Genomic DNA, 27,784 nt, shown 5'->3' with positions numbered 1-27,784 from the left:
AGCATTATTATCTGCCTTACCCATATTCACGTTTACAATCTTGTATACTCACACGTATTACAATTCAGTATTGTTTATACGTTCTTTTATGTTCATTGATCACAAGCGTAAATTACGTAAGGGAGTATACCTAAACTTACCCGCCAACTGTTCCAAGGACGCTCTCAATAATTACAATTGTCAATTTCGCAAAACAATGAACTTACTCGTTTGCAATCACTCTTGACTCGTATTCCCAGGTACTATATCCATGAGCTTCAAGAAGAGCGCCGACTACATGAGATATTTGTTCTAAAAAGCATTGACACCTAGATCGAACATTTGAATTCTGGACGGACTGACTCTTGATTCGACTCCCTCGTACTCATTCAGACGCCGATTGAGCCATGAGTCTAAGTCTGAGTGAGTACGCATGGAACATAGTTCTCATGAGTATTATTCCGGGTGAGTCCGGTCGAAGAGCCTCCTAAAGGCGTGCGTTTGTCTATACCTTGTATGTATGTACGTGACCGCCTATACTTCCACCTTTACCGACTACTTACTACTTCGTCCTTGCCGAAATTCCACTACGCCAAATCACCGATCTGCCACTTCACCAACCATAAAACACTGTTAAGAAGCAGCCAATATTCAAGCAAAAGGGTCGTGTAACTGTATGTAGGTGCACGTTAAAGTACCATAAATTGTCTCAGTGTGTTCATCCCTTGTTCGTACGTGACCACCTATTGTTGCACCTTTGGAAACTCCACTACTTCATCCTTGCAAACATCTCACTTCGCCCCATCACAAATTCACCACTTCACCGACCATAAGCTTATTTTATTGAAGGGGGAACTTCAGTTACGTGTAGCTGCCTCTTACCAATAATAATTTTTTTTATAAATAGATACAGTGTTTGTCACGTCTTTGATGGTGGAGTAAGCGATAATCTTGGGTATTTTCGGTTTAGCGATAAAACCCTCCAATGCTTCGGCCCAGTCATCATCATTACCTCCTTGAATATGCTGTGATTTTTTTTTATGAGAGGAAGTCCTCGTGAGTCCGGCTCGCGAAAATGTTAGCGAGTGTGCGTGAGCTCCACTGCTTTTTTTCTTTATACGCTCGTCAAAAACTCGGTGGGAAGTTAGTGAGTACACATTCCCTGCCCACGAGATATGCTGTGACTTAGTGCCTGTAGCATCAGCAGTTTCCTGAACAACTTAAACATTCGGCTCCGCCGTATAGGCGCCTTCGAGATTGAGAGGTGCGTGGTGACTTGGTGAGTTTTCTATTTTCAGAGGCCATTCGTCTGCCTATTAAAAGAACATAAATCTTACAGTTTGTTCTCAAATCAAGTAGAAATGCAGCAATGTATCTCAAGCGTACCATTTGAGATAACCAGATATACTTTGGCATGCTTTCCCCTTTTAGAAAGCACGTTGTACACATTGTGATGGCGTTTTTTCTATTTTCATTCGCAGTACCGGAAAAACCATCCAAGGGGAAGAAGGCGCCGGGACGACCGATGACAAACCGTAGAATGCGTGTCAAGTTCACTACATTCGCAATCCCAAGATGCGTTGATCTATAGACGATGCATACCATGACAACCATTACATGTCAACCATTTTCGTTTTCTTATTGATGTGATTACACACATATTTCACTGAAGTATCCCTTCGCAACCATTTGCAGCGGTACTTCAGTCACAACACGAAGTCCTTGGATGCACTTACGAATGTCTCAAGGCTTAGAGGACGACGAAAGTCCCTGAAACATCTCATTTTGTCGGAGAGGAATAACAGATGACCTTAATCTCAACGGTGAGTCTAGACGGCGTGAACAAAACGCCACCGATAGTGTTCGTGTGATTTACATCAGGTGCTTTCTGTCACGCACGATTGGCTATCAAACAGCCTTGCTTATTGAAATCCACCAACTGTTGTATGAGTTTTATTGACGCCAAAAATTGTCAATTGTTCCCGAGTTCGTTGCAAAAAAGCACAGATATTATTCAATGATAACGCCGGCATCGGGGGGAGGGAGGGAATCCATGAATCTCCACGAAGTGACTTATGACGAGTGGGCGAAGCTATGTCCTAAGGTCTATAATAGAGAATTTAACTTCACTGTGCGCCAGGCTGTAAGTCTTCAATGTGCTGTGCGCTCTGTATGCTACGTCCAAGGCTGCCTCCTACAGCATTATTTTACCATGCGCGACACCCAAAACGTGTACATCGCCTGTGCTTCAACAGGTTTGCCTTTTAGTGTTGCTTCGCGCCATGTCGTTAAACAAAAGAAGCTGTAAAACCCTATATAAGTCAGCACGACACTGGAGTTGAGGCATATGAGACAAAGCAATGTTTTCTGAAGATGAGTAGTAGTTTGGTGTGTTTAGGCCAGGTAAAGTAACAACGCACGAGACATAAAGGCGAAGATGATCGCTTACTGCCAATTTACATATATTAGATACTTCAGAACTTTTCAAGACCGCGAGAGAAAAAAAATAGAGAACCAAGCTGGTATAGCTAAACGCTAACTAAAAGAAAAACCTCAATGATGGCGACGTCTTCACGCGCCAGCTTTCACAATGTTGAAGGCACCGTGTGCAATAAAATCATCTGAGCTTCTTGGGACACATACGTACATCCACATGCACGCAAAATGCACGACTAAAACAGACATTTTCTTTCTAACAATTGGAATGCTTTTGCAGGCGATCATTCCGACATCTTCTGATTAGGCACAACCAGCAACCACTACAGTTCAAAGAGATCACACACACGACGCCCCGTACACAGCCCACAAATCCGGTGGGGTGCTTCGCATCACCAAGTGATTCAGTTGCTGCTTCGTTAATAACGCTGTCTGGTCGTCCAGCGATGTGCTCCGACATAGCGGTTATCACGATCCACTAAACCTGTTCATCTACTGGCTACAGCTTACTTATTTGCGTTCCAAATCCACTGAAATGCACACTGACGTTGTTTGCAATCGTAATGTTGTCAGTAGCAGCCATCTCGTCTGTTTCGTTTCGGTAGTTCGAGATTGCACGAGAGCCGCCAGTAAGGTACGCAATGGCCGTAACAGGCGCTACGTAGGTACGCACGTAAGCGTCGCAATCTAGCGTGCGCGAACGCACGCATCTCTCTTAGGTTCGGCGCATGCGCACTCTTGCTCTCTCTCTCGCTTCGCGTGCGCTAGGCCGTTGCGCACGCTAAACAAAAATTCTCTAATGTTTACTTTCAAGTCGCCGAGTATAGTATAAGCGGAACTGTGATTTAGCTTAGATGAAACACATTCATCTTGAAGTATTTGAGCAGGCACAGAGTGACAAAGATGAAAAAAAAAACCACGAGCTAGTGCCATACAACGACTTTTTTTGAACGTACGTTTACTTAGAAAAACCTTCATGTCTGCGCAATCTGGCAAAAAAAAAACTTGGCTGGTTTCTCTTTGTAGGCACTGATATAACACGAGCATTGGTATAACAGTGCTTCCTAATGAAAGAAAGAGAGTATCAATCAAGAAGGGTGTAAGGCAGGGGGTTAAAATCACCCCAATGCTAATGCTATTTACCGCGCGCTGACAGGAGGTTTTCAGGGGCCTAGAATGGGAAGAGTAACTCAGAGGACGAATAATTATAGAGTTAGACAAGGAGAGCAGAAAGGTAGGTTTTAAAAATTATCTGCATAAAAAAGAAAATTATGTACAACAACCTCGGAAGAGCATTGCGCTTCGAGATAGGTAATTGTGCACCAGAAGTTCTAACACACTATGTCTACATAGGACAGGTTATAACCGCGGAGCCAAACCAGAGTTGAAGTAACTAGAAGAATAAGAATGGGGCGAAGCACATCTGACAAGCACTCTCAAATCTCGAGAGGTAGATTGCCACTATCCCTCAAGAGGTAGGAATATATTAAGACAATGGAGATCGGAGACTGCTTTGAACGAATACGGTTTATTAAAAGAAGTAAAGTAGCACGCGCTTGTTTCAGGCTTGTGTCGTTTGATGACAATATTTTTGAGTATATAACAACTGCATCTTGTCGGTACTCAGCTACGGAGGAGACTTGGAGACACACAGAGAGGGTTCAGCTTAAAATGAGGTCGACGCAGCGAGTAATCGAAAGAAAAATGGAATATGTACTCGTAAGAGACGAGAAGAAAGCAAGGTGGATGAAGGAACAAACTGGGGTTAAAGATATCATCGTTGAATGCAAGAACTGGAAGTGGACATGGGCCGGGTTATAGCGCATTGACAGGATAACCACTGGTTATGAAGGCAAGCGTGTTAGAGGGAAACAGAAAGTTAGGTGGGCACATGAGATTCAAAAGTTTATGGGTATAAAATGGCAGCAGTAAGCACATGAACCAGTTTACTTGCAGAACATAAGAAAAGTCTTTGTCCTGCAGATAATGTAGCCAGGCTGATGATAATGATGATGATGACGATGATAACACGAAAGTGAAATATGTTTTCACACAGGTAGTTAAGCGCTTATTGTGCATAGTTTAGCCACAACAGTGAAAGAATTATTGCTAGAGCAACAAATTGCGAACTCAAGCGAAGGAAAGCAAGCAGCTCGAAACATAAAGAACGCACCTCAAGCAGTATGCACGCATAATATGGGCATACACAGGACGAGCGTGGAATAACTACTGACGCAGCTCGACCCTTAATGCGGGCTGTTCAACCAGAAAGCCACACGAAACGAACGCACAAGATACACAGGACGAGCGTGAACAACTGCCACAATTCTTGCACATTCCTGTATGAGCAGCGTTGTCTTTTCGTAAACGCAGCTGCGGAAGCAAGAGAACTGACCTTTGTGCCCTTTAGAATAATGCGTCTTGTGAGCTTGCACGCAGGAGAGACCATGCGCTTCGGAGACGGTGCTCAACGAAACGCGAAAAGCGACGACTTTAGCTCGCGCGACGCGAACACGTCGCGCCTACTCGCTACTGATGACTGAAATACGCTGAAGAGGCTGAGCTCTGAAGACTGCCAAATGGTATAGGGTGTATATGAATGGCTTGCCGTTAGCAGCCATGACAACGTACGCCTTTAGGTCAACCTTACTGGTGATGATTTCATAGATTAAAGAAAAAAAAAGTACGCTTTGTGGTTCAGTGTTTAGCGCGCGCGCTAAATCGTGAGGTCAACGCATGTTGTTCGGCATGTGTCATGGCGAAAACAAGCTGATTTGGCAATTTGTAGGCGCCTTTGAGAGGCCTGAAATTAAGAAGAAAGAGGCTGAGATAGTGGAGCCATCACCGCTAAAAGCACACAGGAACTTTCAAACAGCTCAAAAATAGAAAACTGTGTCGATCTAGCGGAAAACCTATCTTGACTTTCCAGAGGCTTTGATCAAGCAAATGGCAAACGCTAGATAATTTGCAGCCATCTGTGAGGCTTTGTGAGACTCTTTATGGCCTCCAAGATGGCGAACGCGCAGCATGTATCTTGGAGGCCTTGCGACTCCGGCTTTAGATAAAAAAAATGTATGTTACATTTGCACGCGCGCGCTGGTACAATCTACTGTATGCGTGTGTGTGTATGTAACAAAACGTTATTAGGTATGCCCTTTGCAGTTGAAGGGCGCACTAAGGGCCAGATTGACCATTGCTTTTAACTCTGAAAGGTGAAGCTAAGGGTCTCCAAACTCTCTTTGTTTCGCAATACCATAATATAGCAATAATAAAATATTTGTTGCGGGGTCGTGGACCAGAGTGCCGCTCCTAAAACGCACGCACAGAGAGATGCACTATAATCAATCCATACATCGTGTACATTTATTCAACAGCCTTTACAACAACAATATCGCCATCCGATCAAAAACCTCACTGGTGACACGCTAGAAACAACCTTATACAATAATCCCAATAAGACACTCAAACAGAATAACTCACAGAAGGTTTCGTGAAGATGCCATCCCCAATGATCGAATCACCACAAGGCACCTACAAGAGACGGCCCACAATTTTTGTATCCCGCGAATCCCCGTGAAAAGATGACCAATCACGCCAGCCACCTCACGCCAAAAAGAGCCCCGAATCTTTTCGGTGTGGCTGCCTAGCCTAGCCGCTGGGCGGCACCACCAGCGCTACTGCTCTAACCACAATAATAATGATCATGATTCAACGCAAGCACAACACAACATCTCGCTTTGCGGCTGAATATATATGCCACCTCTCCAAGAGACACGTGTGGGCCACGTCAAGGCGGAAAATACTTAACTGGTGCTGATTGCACCCACATACTGTGCGGTTCCTTGAACTTTAGAGAAATAATCACATGACTGTTAATCAGGTATTCTATATATCCTTGCTCTGTCTTCATCAGTTCGATAACTTTGTAAGAATGTGCTCGGAGTTTGAGCAACGACTATGCACCCGACACTCTAAGCCAGCATTATGGTCTCCTTAGTAAAGGAAACAACAAGAAAATTTGAACACGTGTGTTTGAACGACTGCAACTTCTTTATTTATTACAAACTTACTTTATGAGCACACTGTTCCACTATTGCTGTTCGGTTTACTTTTGCCGTTTCTGTCTTCGGCAAGGAGTCGAACAGAAAGACGCCTCCGTAAAGGTGCTTGTGGATAGCCAGTTTTTCTGCGAAGAGATATTACAGAATTGCTTTGCTGTAGCAAATATAGCTCAGGCGCAGCAAATATAAAATAATAAAACGCTGCAGCATTTTCTAGCTACCACGACTTTCCCTCCAATCACTAACTCTCGTAACTGTAACCTCCATTGCTTCTGCACGCCTTTCTCTCTGGCCGGGAAACACACACAGGTTTTATGTTCAATACATTTGGAGGGCCTAAGATTCACGTGCTTTTATAATAGAACGAAATCTTCCGAAGCATAACTTCCTGAAACTAACTAGAGGGACTCTGGCGCTGTTATCGTTCCACTACCAAGGGAATGACGGGTAGTGAACTAATTTGCCTAGTCTTCGTGCCTGCGAGCTTCGAACGCGCTGGCGGCTATGTTTATTGTTCTGGTTTGTTTCTGTTAGAAGTAAAAGAGCGAACGGTTGTAAACTTCAGGAACTTCATGATGTGAACTTCAGTGAATTGCAACTGTTGCATATTTGCCGATAGTCGCCCTGTTACAAAGTGGCTCCAGGCCACACAAAGTCAAACGGAGCCGATAGAACAAAGATTATACAAATTTCTGTACTACTCTTCCTTTTCTTGCTGGCTTAAGAACCACGTCTTGCAGCTAACATAGACACTAGCGTCAGATTTCCCACTAGTGTACATTTAGGAAATCATATATTCCGCAGTATGCCCTCTAATATAGCAGCTATGGAGGACGTCCAGACTAAGTGCTTTTCGGAAAGTGAGAATGACACTCTAATCATGGTGAAATAATATCGCAAGAGAAGGGATCCTCGAAAGAACTTGGCTGTAATTTATTTACAGCCATATACAATTTATTTGCTCTGCAAATTACTTACTCTGACAACTCATATGAGGCAAATCTCCTTTGCACATCACTCAACCTGCCATTATGGCTGTTTTTTTGTACTTTTTGTAAGTGGGTGCACGCGTAGGTGTCTACATCTTCAGACGAAACTTGTCTTATGTGCTACCCTGAGCAAGCAACAAAGGTAACTTAACAGATACATCGTAAATACATCGCCGGAACTGAACTGCGTTAGAAATTGACATGGTTAAACAAAACGTGGAAATATTTAGTACGCGCAAGACCACTTGCCGGAATGTCGCTCATGATATTGTCACGGGGTCGTGACGTGGCCAAAGACAGAAAACTTCGTGTTGGGATTTAACTGTTTATTTGGGCGAACCTGTGCCCGGTAAAGGGAAAGTCTAATTACAGCAGCAGTCTTGCACAGATAGCAGTCTCGGACTGATAGCGGCGAACGCAGCGTCGGCATTCGATCAACAACTGACAAGCGGCGAAGCGCGTCGGCATTTATACTCTTGCCGTCGAATGTTCTAGCGTTATCGCTGGTGGTGGCGTAGGTTCCAGAACAATCTGTACCGTTCGCACAGTGGGCGTGATCTTATCGAAATGATCTACTACAGTCCGGAACCTTCTAGAAAACTGCAGGCGCGGTTTGCGCTGAGAATCGTGCGGTGTTTTCAGACGATAACAAAAACTTGGGAAATGAAACGTGGCATTGCCCCCCTCTGAAAAAAAAGGCATCGTCCCGATGCTTTAACTAAAGATGAAAGTACAATAATAATGCAAGAAAGTACAATGAATAAATTACGATACAACAATAATACAAAAAAAAACACTAGTTCAGTTTGTTAACGCGCATGAAACGGCTTGAGGCGCGCGACATGGACGACTTCAGGTCGCGATCGGCGTCGTTGAGAGTTCGTGATGCCGTCGGGGACAACCTCGTAATCAAGCTGGCCGAGCCGTCGAACCACCCTGTACGGTCCGAAGTACCGTCGCAGAAGCTTTTCACTTAGTCCATGTCGGCGTATCGGCGTCCACACCCAAACATGTTCACCGGGCTGGTATTCCACGAAGCGTCGTCGAAGGTTGTAACGGTGGCTGTCGGTCGTCTGTTGATTCTTGATACGGAGACGCGCAAGTTGTCGGGCTTCTTCGGCGCGTTGAAGGTACTCGCTCACATCGAGGTTTTCTTCGTCTGTGACGTTGGGTAACATGGCATCGAGCGTCGTTGCCGGGCTCCTTCCGTAGACCAATTTGTATGGAGATATCTGCGTATCTCCTGCACCGCCGTGTTGTATGCGAAGGTCACATACGGAAGAATGGTGTCCCACGTCTTGTGTTCGACATCGACGTACGTTGACAGCATGTCGGCAATCGTCTTGTTAAGCCGCTCGGTGAGGCCGTTGGTCTGTGGGTGGTACGCTGTCGTCCGGCGGTGGTTTGTTTGGCTGTATGCCAAGATCGCTTGAGTTAAGTCGGCAGTGAATGCCGTTCCTCTGTCGGTGATAAGGACCTCCGGGGCGCCGTTACGTAGGACGATATTTTCGACGAAAAACTTAGCTACCTCGGATGCACTGCCTTTTGGCAGGGCTTTTGTCTCGGCGTAGCGGGTGAGATAGTCGGTAGCTACCACGATCCACTTGTTTCCGAAAGCCGACGACGGGAACGGCCCCAGTAGGTCCATACCAATCTGCTGGAAAGGTCGGCAAGGTGGATCAATTGGCTGCAGAAGTCCCGCTGGCCTTGTCGGCGGTGTCTTGCGTCGCTGACAGTCCCGGCATGTCCTCACATAACGAGTGACGTCGGTGGTAAGACGTGGCCAGTAGTACCTTTCTTGTATCCTCGCGAGCGTGCGGGAAACACCGAGGTGCCCTGCCGTCGGATCGTCGTGCAGGGCCTGCAGGAGTTCTGGTCGCAGAGCTGAAGGCACCACAAGGAGGTACTTAGCTCGAAGCGGTGAAAAGTTTTTCTTTTGTAGAAGACCGTTTCGTAGAAAGAACGACGCAAGTGCGCGCTTGAATACCTTCGGGACTTCGGCGGTCCTGCCTTCGAGGTATTCTATTAGGGCTTTAAGTTCCGGGTCGGCCCGCTGTCGTTCAGCGAAGTCGTCGGTAGTTATCGTTCCCAAAAAGTAGTCGTCATCCGAGTCGTCGGGTAGCGGTTGGTCGACAGGCGCACGAGAGAGACAGTCAGCGTCGGAGTGTTTTTTGCCGGACTTGTAAATGACAGTAATGTCATATTCTTGAAGTCTCAGGCTCCATCGTGCGAGGCGACCTGAAGGGTCCTTCAAGGTGGCTAGCCAACACAAGGCGTGGTGGTCGCTCACAACTTTGAAGGGCCTGCCGTAGAGGTAGGGGCGAAATTTCGACGTAGCCCAGATGATGGCGAGGCACTCCTTTTCTGTTGTGGAATAATTTGCTTCTGCTTTGGATAGCGATCGGCTGGCGTAACTAATAACCCTTTCAAGTCCGTCAGCCTTCTGCACAAGAACGGCGCCAAGACCTACGCTGCTTGAGTCAGTATGTATTTCTGTCTCGGCAAATTCGTCGAAATGGGCAAGTAACGGAGGCGTCTGCAGGCGATGTTTAAGCTTCTGGAAAGCGTGTTCCTGTGGCGTTTCCCACTTGAACTCCGAGTCGGCCTTGGTAAGGTTAGTGAGAGGATCGGCGATGCGGGCGAAGTTTTTCACGAACCGCCTATAATAGGCGCACAGGCCCAGAAATCGGCGCACGGCCTTCTTGTCAGTGGGCGGCGGGAATTCGGCGATGGCGGCTGTTTTCCGTGGATCGGGACGAACTCCAGACTTGCTGATAACGTGCCCCAGAAACAAGAGCTTCTCATATGCAAATCTGCACTTTTCTGGCTTCAGTGTGAGTCCGGACGTCTGGATGGCTTGAAGTACAGCTTCAAGGCGCCGAAGATGCTCGTCGAAACTCGAGAAAAACACGACGACGTCGTCCAAGTACACAAGGCAAGTCTGCCACTTCAATCCTGCCAGTACTGTATCCATAACGCGTTGAAAAGTTGCAGGCGCTGAGCAAAGGCCGAAGGGCATCACCTTAAACTGGAAGAGGCCGTCCGGTGTTATAAACGCCGTCTTCTCTCGGTCTCGTTCGTCGACTTCGATTTGCCAATAGCCAGTCTTGAGGTCCATTGACGAGAAGTACTTGGCGTTGTGGAGCCGATCAAGGGCGTCGTCTATTCGTGGGAGAGGATACACGTCCTTTCTTGTGATTTTCTTCAGGCGGCGATAATTGACGCAGAAACGTAGGGTCCCATCCTTTTTCTTCATTAACACCACGGGGGATGCCCATGGACTCTTGGACGGCTGGATAATGTCATCTCGCATCATTTCATCAACTTGTCTCTTCATTGCCTCACGTTCTCGCGTCGAAACCCTGTACGGACTCTGACGAAGTGGTCTGGCATTTTCTTCGGTTATGATTCGATGTTTCGTGATTGGGGTCTGCCGAATTTTCGATGACGACGAAAAGCAATCTTCGTATTGCAGGAGTAGGGCCTTGAGCTGTTCTTGCTTATCGTTCGGAAGTCTGGGATTGACGTCGAAAGCTATGGGAGGGGCTTGGTTCCTCTGAGGAGGTTCCGCAGAATCGGCGAGGGCGAAAGCACTGGTGGCTTCGACAATTTCTTCGATGTATGCGACCGTTGTTCCTTTGTTCACATGTTTGTACTCATTGCTGAAATTCGTGAGCAGAACCGTTGCTTTGCCTCCTCGCAGCTCTGCAATTCCTCTTGCGACGCAAATATTTCGGGTGACCAACAGATGCTGACTGCCTTCAACGACGCCTTCCAAGTCAGGTGATTTAGGAGCGCCGACTGAAATAATGGCGCTTGAGCGAGGCGGAATGGTGACTTGTTCTTCCAGCACATTCAAGGCATGGTGTCCTGACGGCGTGCGCGGCGGTAGTGCTTCTTCTGTGGATAACGTTATCGACCTTGTTTTTAGGTTGATGACAGCACCATGGAGGCATAAGAAGTCCATGCCAAGGATGACATCTCTCGAGCAACGCTGTAGGACTACGAAGTCTGTAGGATAAATACGGCCGTTAATGGTGACTCTCGCTGTGCAGATTCCTGCAGGCGTTACGAGATGACCTCCGGCTGTGCGGATTTCATGGCCTTTCCAAGCTGTCCTAACTTTCTTTAACTTCGCGGCGAACGACCAACTGATGACAGAATAGTCGGCTCCAGTATCGACGAGAGCAGTCACACTGTGGCCGTCGATAAGAACGTCGAGGTCGCTAGTTCGCCGTCTCGCATTACAGTTAGGGCGTGGCGTCGGGTCACGGCTGCGTCGGCTTGTTCCGCTGCTTTCATGTTGCGTCGTCCGGCCACCTTCGGTAAGTGAGCTTTTGCCTTCAGGGCTTTTCCTGGTTGGGGTTGTGTTCAAAAAGCTCCGTCGCGTCGGCGTCGTCGTCGGAGGATCTTCGGTAGTTCGTCGCACAGCAACCGCACCTCCATCGGTTGCTGCCCTTAGTTTCCCGGATACGGGCTAGGAGACCGACCCCGCGTTGGGCCAGAGTACTGCCGGGGGTGTGGTGATATGCGGCGGCTGGGCGACGGCGAACGGGAAGGACTTCGTGGTGTCCATTGAGTTCCTGCCAGGTAGTCGGCGATGTCACGTGGCCGATCTCCTGGCTGCGGACGCGGTGCATTGACGGCGAAGCCACGGAGTCCCATCTGTCGGTACTGGCAACGGCGGTATGTGTGCCCGGCCTCGCCGCAGTGGTAGCAGAGCGGGTGGTTGTCAAGTGCACGCCAAACGTCCGTTTTTCTCGGTGCACTGCGCTGGCCCGCTGGGGAACGCTAGGACGTCGGTTGGGGTGGTGGCGGCGGTGGCGTCTGGCGACGGAAGTGTGACGGGGCGGCGTTTTGGCGTGGACGGGGAGGAGCGCTGTGACACACTGCAGCGGCGTAGCTCATAGTTTCTGGCTCGGGCGGCGGTGTTTCGGGAATTCGAAGCGATTGCCGGACTTCTTCTCGCACAATGTCGGCGATTGAATCCACTTGAGGCTGCGCCGAAGGCAACAGTTTGCGCAGCTCTTCCCGCACGATCGCTCGGATCGTTTCACGCAGGTCGTCGGAGTCACTGGCTTGAGCAGCAGCGCATTCTGGAGTCAGGCGAGGAGTATACTGTCTGGTGCGCATGTCCAGCGTTTTTTCGATGGTGGTCGCCTTGGATACAAATTCTTGGACGGTGTTCGGTGGGTTCCTCATTAGTCCCACGAAGAGCTCCTGTTTGACCCCTCGCATGAGGAAACGAACTTTCTTTTCCTCAGGCATGTCTGGGTCAGCGTGACGGAATAGGCGGGTCATCTCCTCTGTGAAAATTCCAACCTTTTCGTTTGGTAGCTGAACCCGGGTCTCGAGTAGAGCAGCGGCCCTCTCTTTGCGAGCGACGCTTGCGAACGTTTGAAGAAATGCGCCGCAGAAGACATCCCACGTTCGGAGCGTGGACTCCCGATTCCCTATCCAGGTCCTTGCGGTGTCTTCCAGGTAGAAGTACACACGACGGAGCTTTTCTTCGTTGTCCCAGTGGTTGAGGGCGGCCACACGGTCGTATGTTCCTAGCCAGGTTTCCGGGTCTTCAAACGATGAGCCATGGAACGTTGGTGGTTCCCTGGGTTGATTAATGACGATCGCGGGCTGGGACGCTCCGGTTGTCATTGTCGCTGCAGTCGAGGTCATGGTCTTGGTCTTCCGCGCCTTGTCTTGTAGCAGGCCGTACTCCGGTGGGAGACCTTGCTGTCGGCGGCTCGTTCGCTGCTCTTGGTTGGCGCCGGTGTCTTCTCCGCGAAGGGGGCTGGGTTCACGGCTTGACGGGGGCGTCCGGTACATGAACGAAGCAGCACCTCCACAAGATGTCACGGGGTCGTGACGTGGCCAAAGACAGAAAACTTCGTGTTGGGATTTAACTGTTTATTTGGGCGAACCTGTGCCCGGTAAAGGGAAAGTCTAATTACAGCAGCAGTCTTGCACAGATAGCAGTCTCGGACTGATAGCGGCGAACGCAGCGTCGGCATTCGATCAACAACTGACAAGCGGCGAAGCGCGTCGGCATTTATACTCTTGCCGTCGAATGTTCTAGCGTTATCGCTGGTGGTGGCGCAGGTTCCCGAACAATCTGTACCGTTCGCACAGTGGGCGTGATCTTATCGAAATGATCTACTACAGTCCGGAACTTCCTAGAAAACTGCAGGCGCGGTTTGCGCTGAGAATCGTGCGGTGTTTTCAGACGATAACAAAAACTTGGGAAATGGAACGTGGCAATATCTATAAGATACACCAGCCCCCTACCAAGCCGAAAGCTAGGAATAAAATCACGAGGTACATCAAGGTTTTGTAAGGGCCCTCTTGGTAAACAACTCCATGTAAACGTGCATAGTTTTGGTCTCTGCGTTATAGCCGGAACCATTCTTTGAAGAACCTAGATCAGCCTACAGACTAATGTAACGCCAGTGTTATGGCTTGATCAGCGCAACACTCTCAGCCCGCAGCTCAATCCCGAAGAATGACACATGATAAGACTGCACAGGTATACACAGAACACGCACACATTTAAAGCTGGCGCAGTTATTACTTCTTTCTATTTGATCAGCAGATGTTGACTACACCAGCACTTCCTCACTAAACATAACGACGTGTGGAGTGTCCCTAGGCACCTCCTGCGGATATGGCGTTAGAAGCACTGCTTGTCCGGCATCGCACACTGCGAATTGGTACAAAAATGTGGCTCTCTTCCATGCGCCTCTCAAAAACAGCTGAAAAGAGATCTAGTAGCGCTGCTTCAAAGCGCACCCTTAGCACCATCTGAAGGGTGGTACTGACCACGCTGAAGAGTTCTGAAATCTGCTACCAGCAGCGCTAAATGCTCACCGTCACCATTTCAAGTACACAGTGGCACATGGCAGAGCTCTCTGAAGCGGTAGGCTGCGGAGTCAGGAGTCACAGATTCAAATCTCAACAGCGCAGGTCGCAAATTTATTCAACCGATGTATTTTTCTGTGTGGCTTTACTTACCTACCTATATTAGCCACCTACCTGTCTATCTACCTACCTATCTACGTATGTAGATACGCACATACATACATACATACATACATACATACATACATACATACATACATACATACATACATACATACATACATACATACATACATACATACATACATACTGTCACAGATATATGCGTAGTAGAGAACGACTTTCGAGGTGTTTTTCAGACTCCTTGTAGCGGGACAATAGGTTTAGAAAAGAAAGACGAAGGCGGTCTTCGGCGTACAGTTGATTTCGAAACAAAGACCATTGTCATTATCGTAATTATCATCATCATCAAACAGGCTGTTTCAAGGTCGCAAGTTGTTTCTAATAATTTTTGTTCTCGCTACACCACAACACTGGTGGAGGTGCTGGCCCGTATCCCCGCCTGATGCTCTACACTCCCACGGGAAGCCGTTCATCCAGCCCGGACGCACTTGTACAAACTCCCGTGTGTCGCTTCAGTCGTCGCTTGCGAGGCCTCTCTCCAGAGTTCACCCCTATGCACGAGCCGCTCTCCCCCCCGCCCAAGGCACCGCTCACCTTTACCAATGGCCACCGCCAGTCCACAACGGTTACTACGAGACATTAGTCCGCCAACCCCATCTCAGGTAACCCTTTTATCGCCACTGGTGCCTGATCGCTTTGGCGGTGGCGCACATGAAGACGTCGAAGTCTGGCTTGATCACTATGAACGTGTCGCCAAAATCAATCTGCGGTTTCTTGAACAAAGGCTAGCCCGCGCCTATTTCTGTCTCGACGACAGTGCTCGTACTTGGTATGAGAACAGAGAAGGCGGCTCGTCAACATAGAGTGACTTTAAACGAGAGATGATCGACACACTTCCTAATGTCGACCGGCGCGACTGTGCGCACCAAATACTCGAGCTACGGGCTCAGAAACCCAATGAAACGGTAAAAATTTTCGCTGCGTACATGGCCCATCTCTTTCATAGAGCGGACCCGCACATGACCGGCGACAAGAAGTCGCGCTATCCTATGCGAGGCGTTAAGGAGCAGTTGTTTGTCGTACTTTTACGCAACCAACCAAGCACCATGACAGACTTCTTCAAAGAAGCTACGGCTATCGATAGGACACTTCACCTATGATGCCGACAGGACGATCACTTGTCCAACAGCGCCCACATTCAAGTCACCGCTACGACGTCGGACAATCAAAGCTCATTACGCGATCCATGAGAGAGATTGTTCGCGAAGAGCTGCTGAACTTGCGGACACCGGTCGTGGACACACGCACGGCGTCTGTCACTGAAGTCGTTTGCAAAGAAATACGCCAAGCGTTTTTAAGAACTGATCCTGCTCGTGATAAGCGACCCATGAGCTACGCAGCCGCACTTCACCGCCAGCCACTGGTTGCGCAATCGTGCCATCAGCAGCCCTTGTTTGGTCACCACCGCACGAACAGACGCCGCAGCGCCCTGCCATCGGGCCACCATACAAAATGTCACCGTACGAAGAGCCGCCTCCCGACTTGACGTGGCATTCGCCACATTACGAGCCGTTGCGGCGTCCACGGCTTCGCAAAACAGGCGCCTGGCGCACTGTAGACAGGCGTCCGCTTTGTTTTAACTGCAGAAGTGTGGGTCACATTTCCCGTCATATCTGGCACCACGTCGATACGTTTCATATTTTTCGGCCGTCGTCTGACATCGACACACCAGTGACGACTACGCACCACGCCTCGAGGACGCTGATTATCTTGGACCCCCTTGTCTTGGTCCTATTTTGACAACTGCCGTGCCAACAATGACTACAGTGTGCCTGATTACCAGCCAGGTTTGGAACGTCAACCACGTTGTCCGTTTCCAGCCTATTCGCCTTCGTCGCGCCACCACACTACTGCTGACGTCAGCGGAAGGAGGTCACCCAGCCCACGCTGGGAAAACTGAAGGCGGTGAATTCCAAGGTTGAGGTTGCAGGCCGTTAAGGCAAAGGAGGAAGGCCCCGTTACTTTTACCACAGGACGCTGTAAAGCCGACTAGTCGTAACACCGACGAAACTATGACGACAGATCTTACCGTTTTTGTAGATAAACAGCAAGTAACAGCCCTTGTTGACACTGGTGCTGACGTTTCCATTATAAGTGATACCTTTGCCGTACGCCTCAGGAAAGTAAAAACTACGTGGCCGGGACCTCACTTGAGGATGGCAGGCGGCCAGTTTTTGATGCATGTCAGAAGGTGCACAGCATGACTCGATATTGGTCGCTCTTCCATCGTGGCGATGTTCGTCATCCTCACCTCATGCTGCAAGGACCTGATCATATGAATGGACTTCTTAAGAAAAAATGGTGCCGCCATGAACATCCCTGATTGTTTAAATATATTTCGCAACAGCCCTGGTTCAGTCGACTCTTCAGGCGCGATCCGTAGCACTTTACGTATAACTGATGATGATGTGGTCGTCCCGCCATGGTCATGTAATCTTGTTTCGTGGGAAGGGCACGAATCGTTTGATGGTGAAGGTGTTGCCGACTGAATTGGCTCGCTACTATTTAGCCATGGCACTTCAATGGCATGAGGTATCGTGCGTCTCAATGGTGGACGCACGAACTTGCTGTTGACCAACTTTAATGCTGAGTGACGGCACCTTCCGAAGGGCACAGCTATCGCTTTGTTCGACAATATCGTAGAAATGCAAGGCAGTTTAAGTTTGTCACTATTGGACGAAGAGCCTGATCAAGAACCAGAACCTATTCTTGACGTTGGCCCCTCTCTGTGAAAAGACGACCGCCCGAGACTTCTTCAGCTGCTAGCCGAAATCCGCGACTGATTTTTGTCGACTTCACGAGTTAGTCGAACACCGTTGGCAAAGCATCCAATAATCCCCAAAGACATGGCGAGACCTTTTCACCAAAATCATTATCGTGCAGCTCTAAAGGAACGCGAAGTCATACAGCAACAAGTCGCGAAAATGCTCGAAGATGACGTTATTCAACCATCACAGAGCCCCTGGACTTCCCCTGTGGTGCTAGTAAAGAAAAAAGACGGCACCCTGCGTTCTTGCGTGGACAACAGGACGATGAATCTGGTGACCAAAAAAGATGTGTACCCGCTCCCACGTATCGATCACTCCATTGACAGACTTAGGCACACTCACTACTTTTCTTCGATGGAGTTGAGGAGTGGATACTGGCAGATCGAGGTAGACCCAAGAGACGGGGAGAAAACCACTTTTGTGACGACAGATGGTTTATATGAATTTAACGTCTTGCCTTTCGGTTTGTGTTCTGCGCCGACGACTTTTCAAAGGCTCATGGAAACCGTACTTTCGGGATTGAAATGGAAGTTTTGCCTAGTATATCTGGACAATGTCAGTGTTTTCGGCCTCTTTTGACGAGCATCTCAAAACGCTGGAAGTTGTTTTATGTGCCGTACGGTCCGCAGGCCTGACATTGAAACCAGAAAAGTGTCATTTCTGTTTCCACGAACTTCAGTTTCTTAGTCGCGTCGTCAGTAACGTAGGCTTGCGTATCGATCCTGGAAAAATTGCCGCCGTCGCACAGTTCCCATACCGTCCCAATACATACATACATACATACATACATACATACATACATACATACATACATACATACATACATACATACATACATACATACATACATACATACATACATACATACATACATACATACATACATACATACATACATACATACATACATACATACATACATACATACATACATACATACATACATACATACATACATACATACATACATACATACATACATACATACATACATACATACATACATACATACATACATACATACATACATACATACATACATACATACATACATACATACATACATACATACATACATACATACATACATACATACATACATACATACATACATACATACATACATACATACATACGAGACATGCCCACGACGACAGAAATTCGTTGAGTCTCGATATAATTTTTGTAGCTTTATGTCAAACTTGTATGCCCATCTACTATAGTGCCGGAAAGAGACGAGCAGCATTCAAAATATATAAAGAAACACTATTGGCATAAAAGCGGAACTGTACCTGCAATGGTAGCCTTAATCTTATCCGCCAAAGACCCCACCGCCTTGTGACAAATGTACTGGTCCCGGGGAACTACCGCAGCCGCTGGTGCTTCTCCGTATAAAGGGTGTGGTAGCCCCACCACTGTCACTTCGGCAATGTCTTCGGAGTGCTCCTGAAGCAGCAATTGCTCAAGCTCAGCAGGAACAACTTGGTTGTCCATGCATTTTATCATCTCTTTCAGCCTCTGGACGAAATAGAAACGCCCGTCCTTGTCGTAATAACCAATGTCACCTGAAAAAAAATTGAAGGAAGAGCACTACGAGTTTTTAAACAGACTTGTTAAGAACCTCTCGCGCATTTTAAATAACTGAACAATGACCATTTTTGTGTCACTGGTTTTCGGTCATAAATATGAATGGCCCAATTTTCTCTAGAGATCACAGAAATGCTTCTTGCTCCTTCACGAAACAGTCTTTTAGGTATTATGACGAACTTTTAACTCTTAATGTGCGTGGTTGCGTTAGCCGAGAAAAAGTACTAACAGTTCAAGCAAAAAATCCAACCAGCACGACTGTCATTCGCAAGTGACGGACAGACGCACCGCAGTTTTGTGGATGGAGCTAACTGATCAGAGATGGGCTGCTGAGTTTGCAAAAAAACTGATTTATACTGCCTTCGAGCAATATAACACCAGTCAGAATCAGACGATCGAATGAATGTTCAGCGGCAGGGCGATGATTTATTGTGCTTTAGACAGTATTTGTATGTTTACTGTACATCCGCGACGACTCACTGCACTCTTATAGTTGAGTAGGATCTACTTGAAATTGTTAAACAGTTTTCATAATCACACTGTATTCCCTTACTATAAAGAAATCAGCGAACGCTACAACATATGTGCCACTGTTATAATAAAGTATAGTAGTGCGAGGACTGAAAATCAAGCTACCGCTTCGCAAAGGAAATACGCATCGACATAACGGGCTACTAAACAGCTAAATTATTTTCGTGCTATATTAAAGTAAATTTCGAAAATTCTGTGAACACCACAGTGACCGAGACATGTCACTTGGTAAGCTAGAAAACAAGGGAGCCTTCATGTGTGCGCGTCTCCGTGTTTTAGGGTGGTGTCAGCCTTTGACCCACCACTTGCCGCCATCGGCTAAAACACATTGTTGCCAGTCCCGGTTTCCATGGCAACTAGCGCCATGTTGCTTCTCGCGCACCAGTCGTCCCTGCTGCGCCGCACTTCACCAGCTGCATGATGGCGTGTGTGTGCAAGCTGCGGTAGGAGCTACGTTTGACTACACCGTAGACGTAGCTTACGCTACGACACCAGCCTCGCGCTAAGCGCACCTACAGGGACTTTGAAGTGTAAATGCCAGGGTGTGGTGCGCCGCAATGCAAAACCACCTGGAAACTTCCCCGCTTCCCGACTTGCTCTAGCCAACGGAAACGCTGGATTACACAAGTGAAGTGAGAATGCTTGGAGCCGACTACTTCTCCTCGTCTTTGTGTGGTGAACGTCCTTTGTATTGCGAGTGGGTTGAGTATATCGCCGCACATTTCTTGAAACGGCTGACTTAGCCATGCGACGGAAAGCAAAATGAGGAAAGTGAGCATGATAACGTGCACAGTATATGAATTAATCAGGCTTCGTTCGGCTACGCCGGGCTATTCCAGAGAAAGCTGGTTGAGTTATGCTTGTTTATCCTCGTAGTCAAAGCACAGTCGACCAATCGATTGATATGACTAGTCGAATGTGTGGTCCTGCATGCATTTACTATCTGCGCTTTATTGGTTTCCGAAGCCATCACAGTATTCGTTGCGGAAAACACCAGGCCCATGAACCACCTACAAATGTTCGCGTTCCTGCAATTTCTGCTCATTTGAAGAGGTAGGCAGACAATCCAACCAACGTGTTGCCAGTAATCTTGCACATTTGCAACACAACTAAATTTAGTGCGGCCAGCGATGGGGTATTCGTTCTTCCCTTCAATGACACGCACAACCACACCAAAACTCATTCAATAATTGCAAAAAGGCTTTCTCTTTAACATAGAATGCGACAGATTTACTGTTCGTGTCCATCCGTCTTTCTGTCTGTCTGTCGGTCCTGAATGGTGCAGCATATGTGCACTAATCAACACGTTTGTTTGCCCATAACTCAAATATGCCCTATACGCTGCATCGTTATTTTTACCGTCCTTTTGTTTCATAACGAGCCACATAGATGATTTGATATCGTAAACTCAGTTTTTATTTAGTGCTTGTACAGAAAATGAGAATGAACTCCATATTCGTGGTCAGCGCCGTGTATGACTTTTTATCTTCTTGCTTTATTGTAGGCCCACTGCGAGGACACGAGCTTTTAGCAATGGAGGCAAGACGGTTTAAAGAAATTAAGGTCAGATGCCGGTTGCATTCTGTTTGCAATAAAATATTACCTGAAAAAACTTGGTTTGTTCCTTGTTGCTCTCCTTTGTTTTCTTCTGGCCTAATATACAAACATTTTGGGGGTTAGGGTTGGTGTAATATGATTGAGTACCTTACTATTTGCCGGAAATGCTTACAGCTTGTAAGGCGTTTAAGCAGTCTGATGTACAGATTCGTTCGCAGGAACTAAACTTACTGCAGGAAAGTATATTATGGACATAAGCAACACTTCAGGTATGAGAAACAAGCTAGCGGAGTTATGCGGTTTGCAGAGAACATCACGAGCTACCCAGTTGTTTGATCTGTCTTCCCTGTTGTTGTGGGTACCATCATACAAAGAGCAAGGTTTCGAGTGTTGAACTAGAAGGTATTTGAGGTGTCTGCAGTGCTAAGGTGAACTTGCTTGAAGAATTCTGCGCAGACATTAAAGTTCATTCACAGCGACATCGAAGTTCTCCCGCACTCAAGTATACGCTCCCTAAATATACTCACTCCGCCAATATGCTTGGCCTGCCAGGTGGGAGAAACTAACTGTGTTCACAGTAATTTATACAAATTCGAATCACGAACATGATTTTCCTTTTCTACAAAACTGCGACTAACATCAGAAAACAACTCTTCAGCCTTTGGAACTTGCTATATAAAAAAAACTACACCCTTCTCGTTGACACCCACGCCGCCTTTAATGTAAACGAGTGACCACTCAGAACCAACATGGTGGCCTGTCAAGTGTGGCGGCCGCTTTAGCCAGTTGTAAGCAACCAAGATCGAAGTTGTCACCACCCTAAAACACGTAGCCGCGCGCACATGAAGACTCCCTACAGAAAACGCACGAAAAAAAAAATTGGGTGGAGTCTCGACTTTCGGGCTCGCACCGAACACCACGAAGTCATAGATTTTAAAGGAGTTTACTAGTTCCTACGCAGCTTCAATTCGATAAAAATAAAGTACGTAGCCATCTGTGGGTACCAATTACCTGGCACAAGAAATTTCAGCCTTTGTTGTCGTACCAGTGTCGAGAAAATGCGAAAAAAGCGTTCTTGAATTTCTGACGTCACATACGGAGCTTTTCTCCGCTGATAACGAACTTTTAATAGTGACATATATTGATCAATTGCAGTTTATCACTATTCCCAGTTCATAAATATACACCAAGTCATTGCTTCTGTTTAGTGTCTCTATAATGTGCCTGAAACTGCCACTCACCCGATCGGCACCAGCCATTTCCTTCAAAGAATTCCGCTGTCTCTTTTGGTTGTTTGTAATAGCCACGCATCACTGTCGGTATACGGAAGCAGATTTCGCCTGGCTCATTCGGACCCAGCTTGACTCTACTCACAGGGTTCACCACCTGCGTGTGCCAGGGGTTTTCTCCTAATCTGGGCTCTATAATTTATAAATATTTCCGGATCATGGACATGCCTGCAAGTTAGTTCGAACCATCACTTTCAACAAATATACCTCAACTAGAAATTGATGGCACCAACCTTACGAGAAAAAATTCTTCTTTGTCAAAATTTATTCATTAAAAAGATGTATCCGTTACAAACCTCACATAATTAGGCATATACAACGGCACATAACTAATAACAGGAAGCTCAAAAATGAAACGTTATATTGTCGGAGTCTTTATCTGGAAAACATTGGTGTTTCTCATATTCGAAAGACATAATTCCGGAACACTTACAACTAAGGCGATGTGAAAAAAAAACATTGTGTTGTTGTATACGCTAATAATCATTCCATAATATACTGAAATGAACTTTACGAAAAATCATCGTTTTAGATATCACATAGTTGTTCATTGCGCATATCCGCTACCTAGAAGTACCTCATCCAAAAGATTCACAAAATTGTTACTAATTTGTCGTCTGACAAGACTTATTCGACGGTGTTCATTGCTTGGAGAGCAGTGAGGGTTATTGGCTTCTTCTCGAACGCTACAAGGTCAGTGAACTTCTCATACGGAGTCTCACCCTTCACCTCCGACCACAAAGTACCCAATGGCCATCTTCGTGGCCTTGTAGCTATTTCCGATTGTCCCAGTGAGGTGCCTGGGTGCAAGGATTGGTTATATGTTTCGAGCATTCTTGTCAGGATACACACAATGACTAACGTGGTACTTGGAGAACGAGTCATGTTTATTTTTTTTTTGTGGGGGGATGTGTACTTGCATCTGTGCGCCACTTCTTTCGGGGTGATTCAAGGGTAATTTGTTCAATTCCATGGAAAAGGTTATTCGTTCGGCAACAGCGCCTACAACGTGGCAGAATATGTGAGCAGGTCTGCACAAAGCCAGCAGCACGCCATTACTAGAACCAAATCTGACTTAAAACCTCAAAAGATATCACTTGCCGCCAGGAAACAAAGAAATAAATGAAACAGAAGACAATACAGAAAAAGCTGTTTTTTAAAGAAGAAAAAAAATAGATATTTCGAGAATCATTGGAAAAGATGCCAAGCCGGTGTTAAACTGGTGCGTTGCATTTACCAGGAGGCCTTAGAAGTCCAATCACCCAGAGTAAGTCAACCCCCCCCCCCCACATGCCCTTTCCCCAGATATGGCAATGCCATGCACGGCTAAGAGTGAAAAAAAAACTTGATTCCCCCCCCCCCCCCCCTGGGCCCAGGTCCGTGATTACACCACTCACAAAACACCTGCTTGCGCAGACACCCCTACGGGCGCCTTGCACAACGAGTGCAAGGAAGAAAGCAGGAAAAGAGCTTTATTTTGGTACTGTGGAAAGACTAGTGTAATTCTACTTTTTTTTTTCTTCGGACGCGATGCAGTAGAAAGACTTCGTTTTTCTGTTTCGACATGAAAACAGCCCGCTAGGAGATGAAGCGCGTTCCGAAAGTCTCAATAAAGTTTATTCATCCAGCCATCCATCCACGCAGCAGTGCCTTGTTTTGCACTAGCGAGAAAAAGTGACAGTTTCAACGTAAGAGCGAAGCAATGAATGCGACATCAAAAACTTGGAATGTAACATTGAGAACGGCAAGCACATCGAAACGTGCATTGTGCTGCTCACACACAAAAAATGCACGAAAACAACACACACAAGATGACAGCTAACTAACAATGTTTACAGATTGGCACTCAACGCGCCGTTTAAACAAGAACAATGCACAAAATGTAATCATCGGTACAGATATGAGTGCAAACTAACTACTGTCCCAGTTACTTCGTTTTGTTTAGCACGCTCTTTTCGACAACAGGGCCTGTTCAGCAAGCGAAGTGATCTTTGTCCGCTCGGTAACTGAACGCAATCATTCGATCAAAGCCAAAGGCGCGTGATTCTCCCCCAGCACAGGATAAGTGCGCGGATAAAGCCCCTTCCCTCCGCGGAGCAAAGCATGCGTGGGAATTGAGCACGCATCGGTGCATCGTGACGAGCTGGGCGTAGACCTTTGCGCTGAACTACACGGAGCGCACTCATCACGCCATCTCGCTGATACTGCTCAAAACACACTAATTCCCGGAGGTAGATATAGATTGTCGTTCAAAGCTGCTCTTTGGTGGCTCAGTGGCTAAGGCCGCGCGTTCACAAACGTAGGTTCGGTAGTTCGATTCCGCGCATCAAAGCCATTATCAGAATTATTTTTCTTTCTTATGTTTTCATATATACAGATACGTTTGCATATATGGGTAGTGACGGTGATGCCGGTGCCAAAACCCCGCTGAGATTCTCCACATAAATGCTACTGCATTAGGAACTTTGGGGCATTTTAAGCTTCAATTGAACAGTTGACGGCTATATCCTGTTCCTGATTGATTGATTAGTGGGGTTTAACGTCCCAAAACCACGATATGATTATGAGAGACGCCATATATCATGCTCCTAGTGCACACTCCAAATACTTAGTGAATAAAATATTTGCGAGCTAGTTATGCACCGGCTACGTCGCACTTATGAAATAGGAACAGTAACGCGTGCGCCTATTGTAGTGGTTGACTGGCTTTAAACATGGAAGTCATTACGCTACTCACAAGTTGTGATGCCCGATGGCCATGTATGCTTGTACCACGCATTCTTACTGCCTTATTTTATAATTTATTTTAAAGCACGTAAGTAGGTCACGTGGGTTTGTAAAACATGAAAGTTACTATCACTGCATTTACAAGCAGAGACGGTTATTTTCATCGTATTCGCAAGCAGACGTGTGGCTGTGTGGATGAACACCTACTCGACATGCAATGACCCGGGTTTGATCTGTAACTCAGACCCGGAATTACTTGTTAATATTTATTTCACTTGTATTTTATCATTTTTTGGTCATGCATAAGATGATTTTTCGCTCACAATCAACAATTATGACGCCGGAATTTCTGCGAAACGAGCTCCTTACGCAAGAGCGTTAAAAATCACCTAACTTGTGTGCACCACAACGCTTTAGGTAGACACAAATTCTACGACAAACACAATGCAGCTGGGCTAGGTACGTTCCAAACGAAATGCAACTAAATGAGTGTTTGAGCGAGATAACTTTGCTTTAGGTTCGATGGTGGTTTCTTTCATAAATATACAAGATTAGGAGAATAGTTCTCATGAACCAAGTTTCTAAACTGCAAAATTCTTATTCGTTCCAGTTTACGCTGTCAGTAGTGCACAAAAAATCTCGTTGTGAAGAGTTATACAAATACCTTGATTTCAACCATGGCCCCTGGAAATCCCATGCCAATTGCTATCGCCTCGTGCAGAGAAGTTGAACAGACGATGCCACCGCTCTCCGTCATAGTGTACATGATGACCAAGCTGTCGAGATTCTCGAATGCCTTGAAGGCCGCATCATACGTTGCTTGTGAAAGTACACCACCAGCCACGCCGATGCGACGGATGTTTCTGATCTGCTTTCCGTCACGGAGCATCTCTTCTGTTAAAGTCTGAAGTCGCGTCGGAAATGAGAACATAGACGTAATCTGCATGGAAGAGTGAGCAGTGATGGTAAGGCGAGACAAAGGCTTTCTTCAAAGGGTGATGAAATTTTTACCACTAACACTACCGTTGACGTGATGACCATTGAGGTGATCAGTGAGGTTCTTGCTGATGAGGGATATACATATCAGGTCATGGCGTTTTTTATCATCTATCACGTGAATACGTTTTTCATATTAGAATGTAGAGACGTCTAAATCTCGTATCATTTTTCTAGCGAACGTTTTCTTTCCACAAGGCCTAATACGTTCGTATCATACTTAAATGACTGACAACAGTATATTAGAGAAGGTATAAAACATTAGTTAAAATATTAATATTTGTTAGACTATGATGTCTCGAAATTGCGATTTGATTATGAGATACACCGATAATGTGTGAAATTTTTAACTGAAGTGAATAGTGATTGAGCCGAATCGATTACGAATACTTAACGAATACTACTCCAAATAATTTCGAATAGTACGGCAAAGTGTTTCAAGATAGTTGCCTGAAATCCTACACCATCTTATTTAGAACGATTATTCAGAAATTTTAACATAAAAAGAGTGCCATTACATCTAACCATCGAAAGATACCGCATTTATGTAAATTGATGCAAGTTTATATACAGGTTATACCGACTACAACCTTCAAAATTATTCCAATCGTATTGTATGTATTAGTTCTCAGAATCGGTTTTCAAATATACCGCATTGTTTGTAAAACGATAAATGTGGATGCAGTCCTGGCTGTGCAATCTTATAAACAGTACATATGTATTTTTATCCTACACCCGTCACGTTGAGATAACAGCATTCGTATTGACTGATTGATAAGTAGGAATTATTGTACGAAAACCACCTATTGCTTATGAGAGACGCCGTAGTCAAAGGCTCTGAAAATTTAGACCACCTGGGGCTCTTTAACGGGCACACGGGCCCACAACAATTTCGCATCCATTGAAGGTGTAGCCGCCGCAGTCAAGTTTCAATCCAGCGACCTGTAACGACAATTGTAGGGAAGCGCCATCCACTTAAGCTACTTTTTTAGCAGTGTTCATGGCCGCCATCCTTGCTTTCACAAGCAAGGCATATCAGCCTACCACTTCTCATTGTTGCTGACATCGTTATTGTGGGTATTTTAAAACAAAACCTGACCTGATTCACAATATTTATGTAAGACGTTCCCTATGTAGACATAGCCTTCAAAAATCTCGTGCCCACTACGAGGAACGCAGGTGTCATTGATCACTTTTTTATAAGAGGTATCAATTTAAATAACTAGTTCTTTAGTGTTCATGGAGCCCTCATTACTGCATTAACGGACGATCGTAGAAACAACAATACTTCTGCTCATGTTGCTCACATTTCACAATGGCCCATCGACACATTGACGTCACAGATACGTCACAGATGTATACGTAGTCATTATGAGTGCACACGTAACCACCAACTAGTGCTAATGAAACATTTCAGCCTACTTTTATTCATGCTGGTAGTGCGTGTATCTAACGTCCTCATATCGGCAGGCATCGCATACCGTCGATTTGCAAGGTGCGTGAGATATGCGAAATTTTTTTCTTGCAATCGTCAAGCCATAATTGAGCGGCTTTTTTTCTCATCTTCTGAGCCATGTATATGCCTTGGCATGTCTGGAATAACGAATCATACTGAAATACCTAACGAATAACTTACATGGTGTTCATCAGCAAGTTCAGTGATTTCTTGAAGGCTGAGGCCTGGCTGCGCAAGGACGCAGACCGATCCATCGAGAACAGCCATCAATCCGAGCAGCAGTCCAGACAGATGACCGATAGGAGCCGAAGCGAGCACAGTATCCGTTTCATCTGATGACATACAAGGCCTGAGAAAGAAGGTTCGTTATGTT

The 27,784-nt window shown here is 46.4% G+C and overlaps 1 protein-coding gene across 2 annotated transcripts in view; it reads right to left on the bottom strand.

Annotated features, from left to right (window-relative positions):
• Nucleotides 1–6,446: 6,446 nt before the first annotated feature.
• Nucleotides 6,447–27,784, bottom strand: part of LOC119180084 (putative 4-coumarate--CoA ligase 1) — a 47,623-nt gene continuing 26,285 nt past the window's right edge. For both annotated transcript variants that reach the window (XM_075869273.1, XM_075869274.1), the window contains 5 exons: nucleotides 27,592–27,760; nucleotides 25,624–25,899; nucleotides 22,185–22,329; nucleotides 18,561–18,833; nucleotides 6,447–6,601 (listed from right to left, as the gene is read on the bottom strand). In XM_075869273.1, the coding sequence (XP_075725388.1) occupies nucleotides 6,474–6,601; nucleotides 18,561–18,833; nucleotides 22,185–22,329; nucleotides 25,624–25,899; nucleotides 27,592–27,760 (991 nt within the window). In that variant the 3' untranslated portion in view covers nucleotides 6,447–6,473. The remainder of the gene's footprint in view (nucleotides 6,602–18,560; nucleotides 18,834–22,184; nucleotides 22,330–25,623; nucleotides 25,900–27,591; nucleotides 27,761–27,784) is intronic.

Source organism: Rhipicephalus microplus, chromosome 7, assembly GCF_043290135.1.
Source record: "Rhipicephalus microplus isolate Deutch F79 chromosome 7, USDA_Rmic, whole genome shotgun sequence".
In the NCBI taxonomy this organism is placed as follows: domain Eukaryota; kingdom Metazoa; phylum Arthropoda; class Arachnida; order Ixodida; family Ixodidae; genus Rhipicephalus; species Rhipicephalus microplus.
Note: the sequence above shows the minus strand (reverse complement) of the source record. Positions and strands in the feature narration are given on the sequence as shown.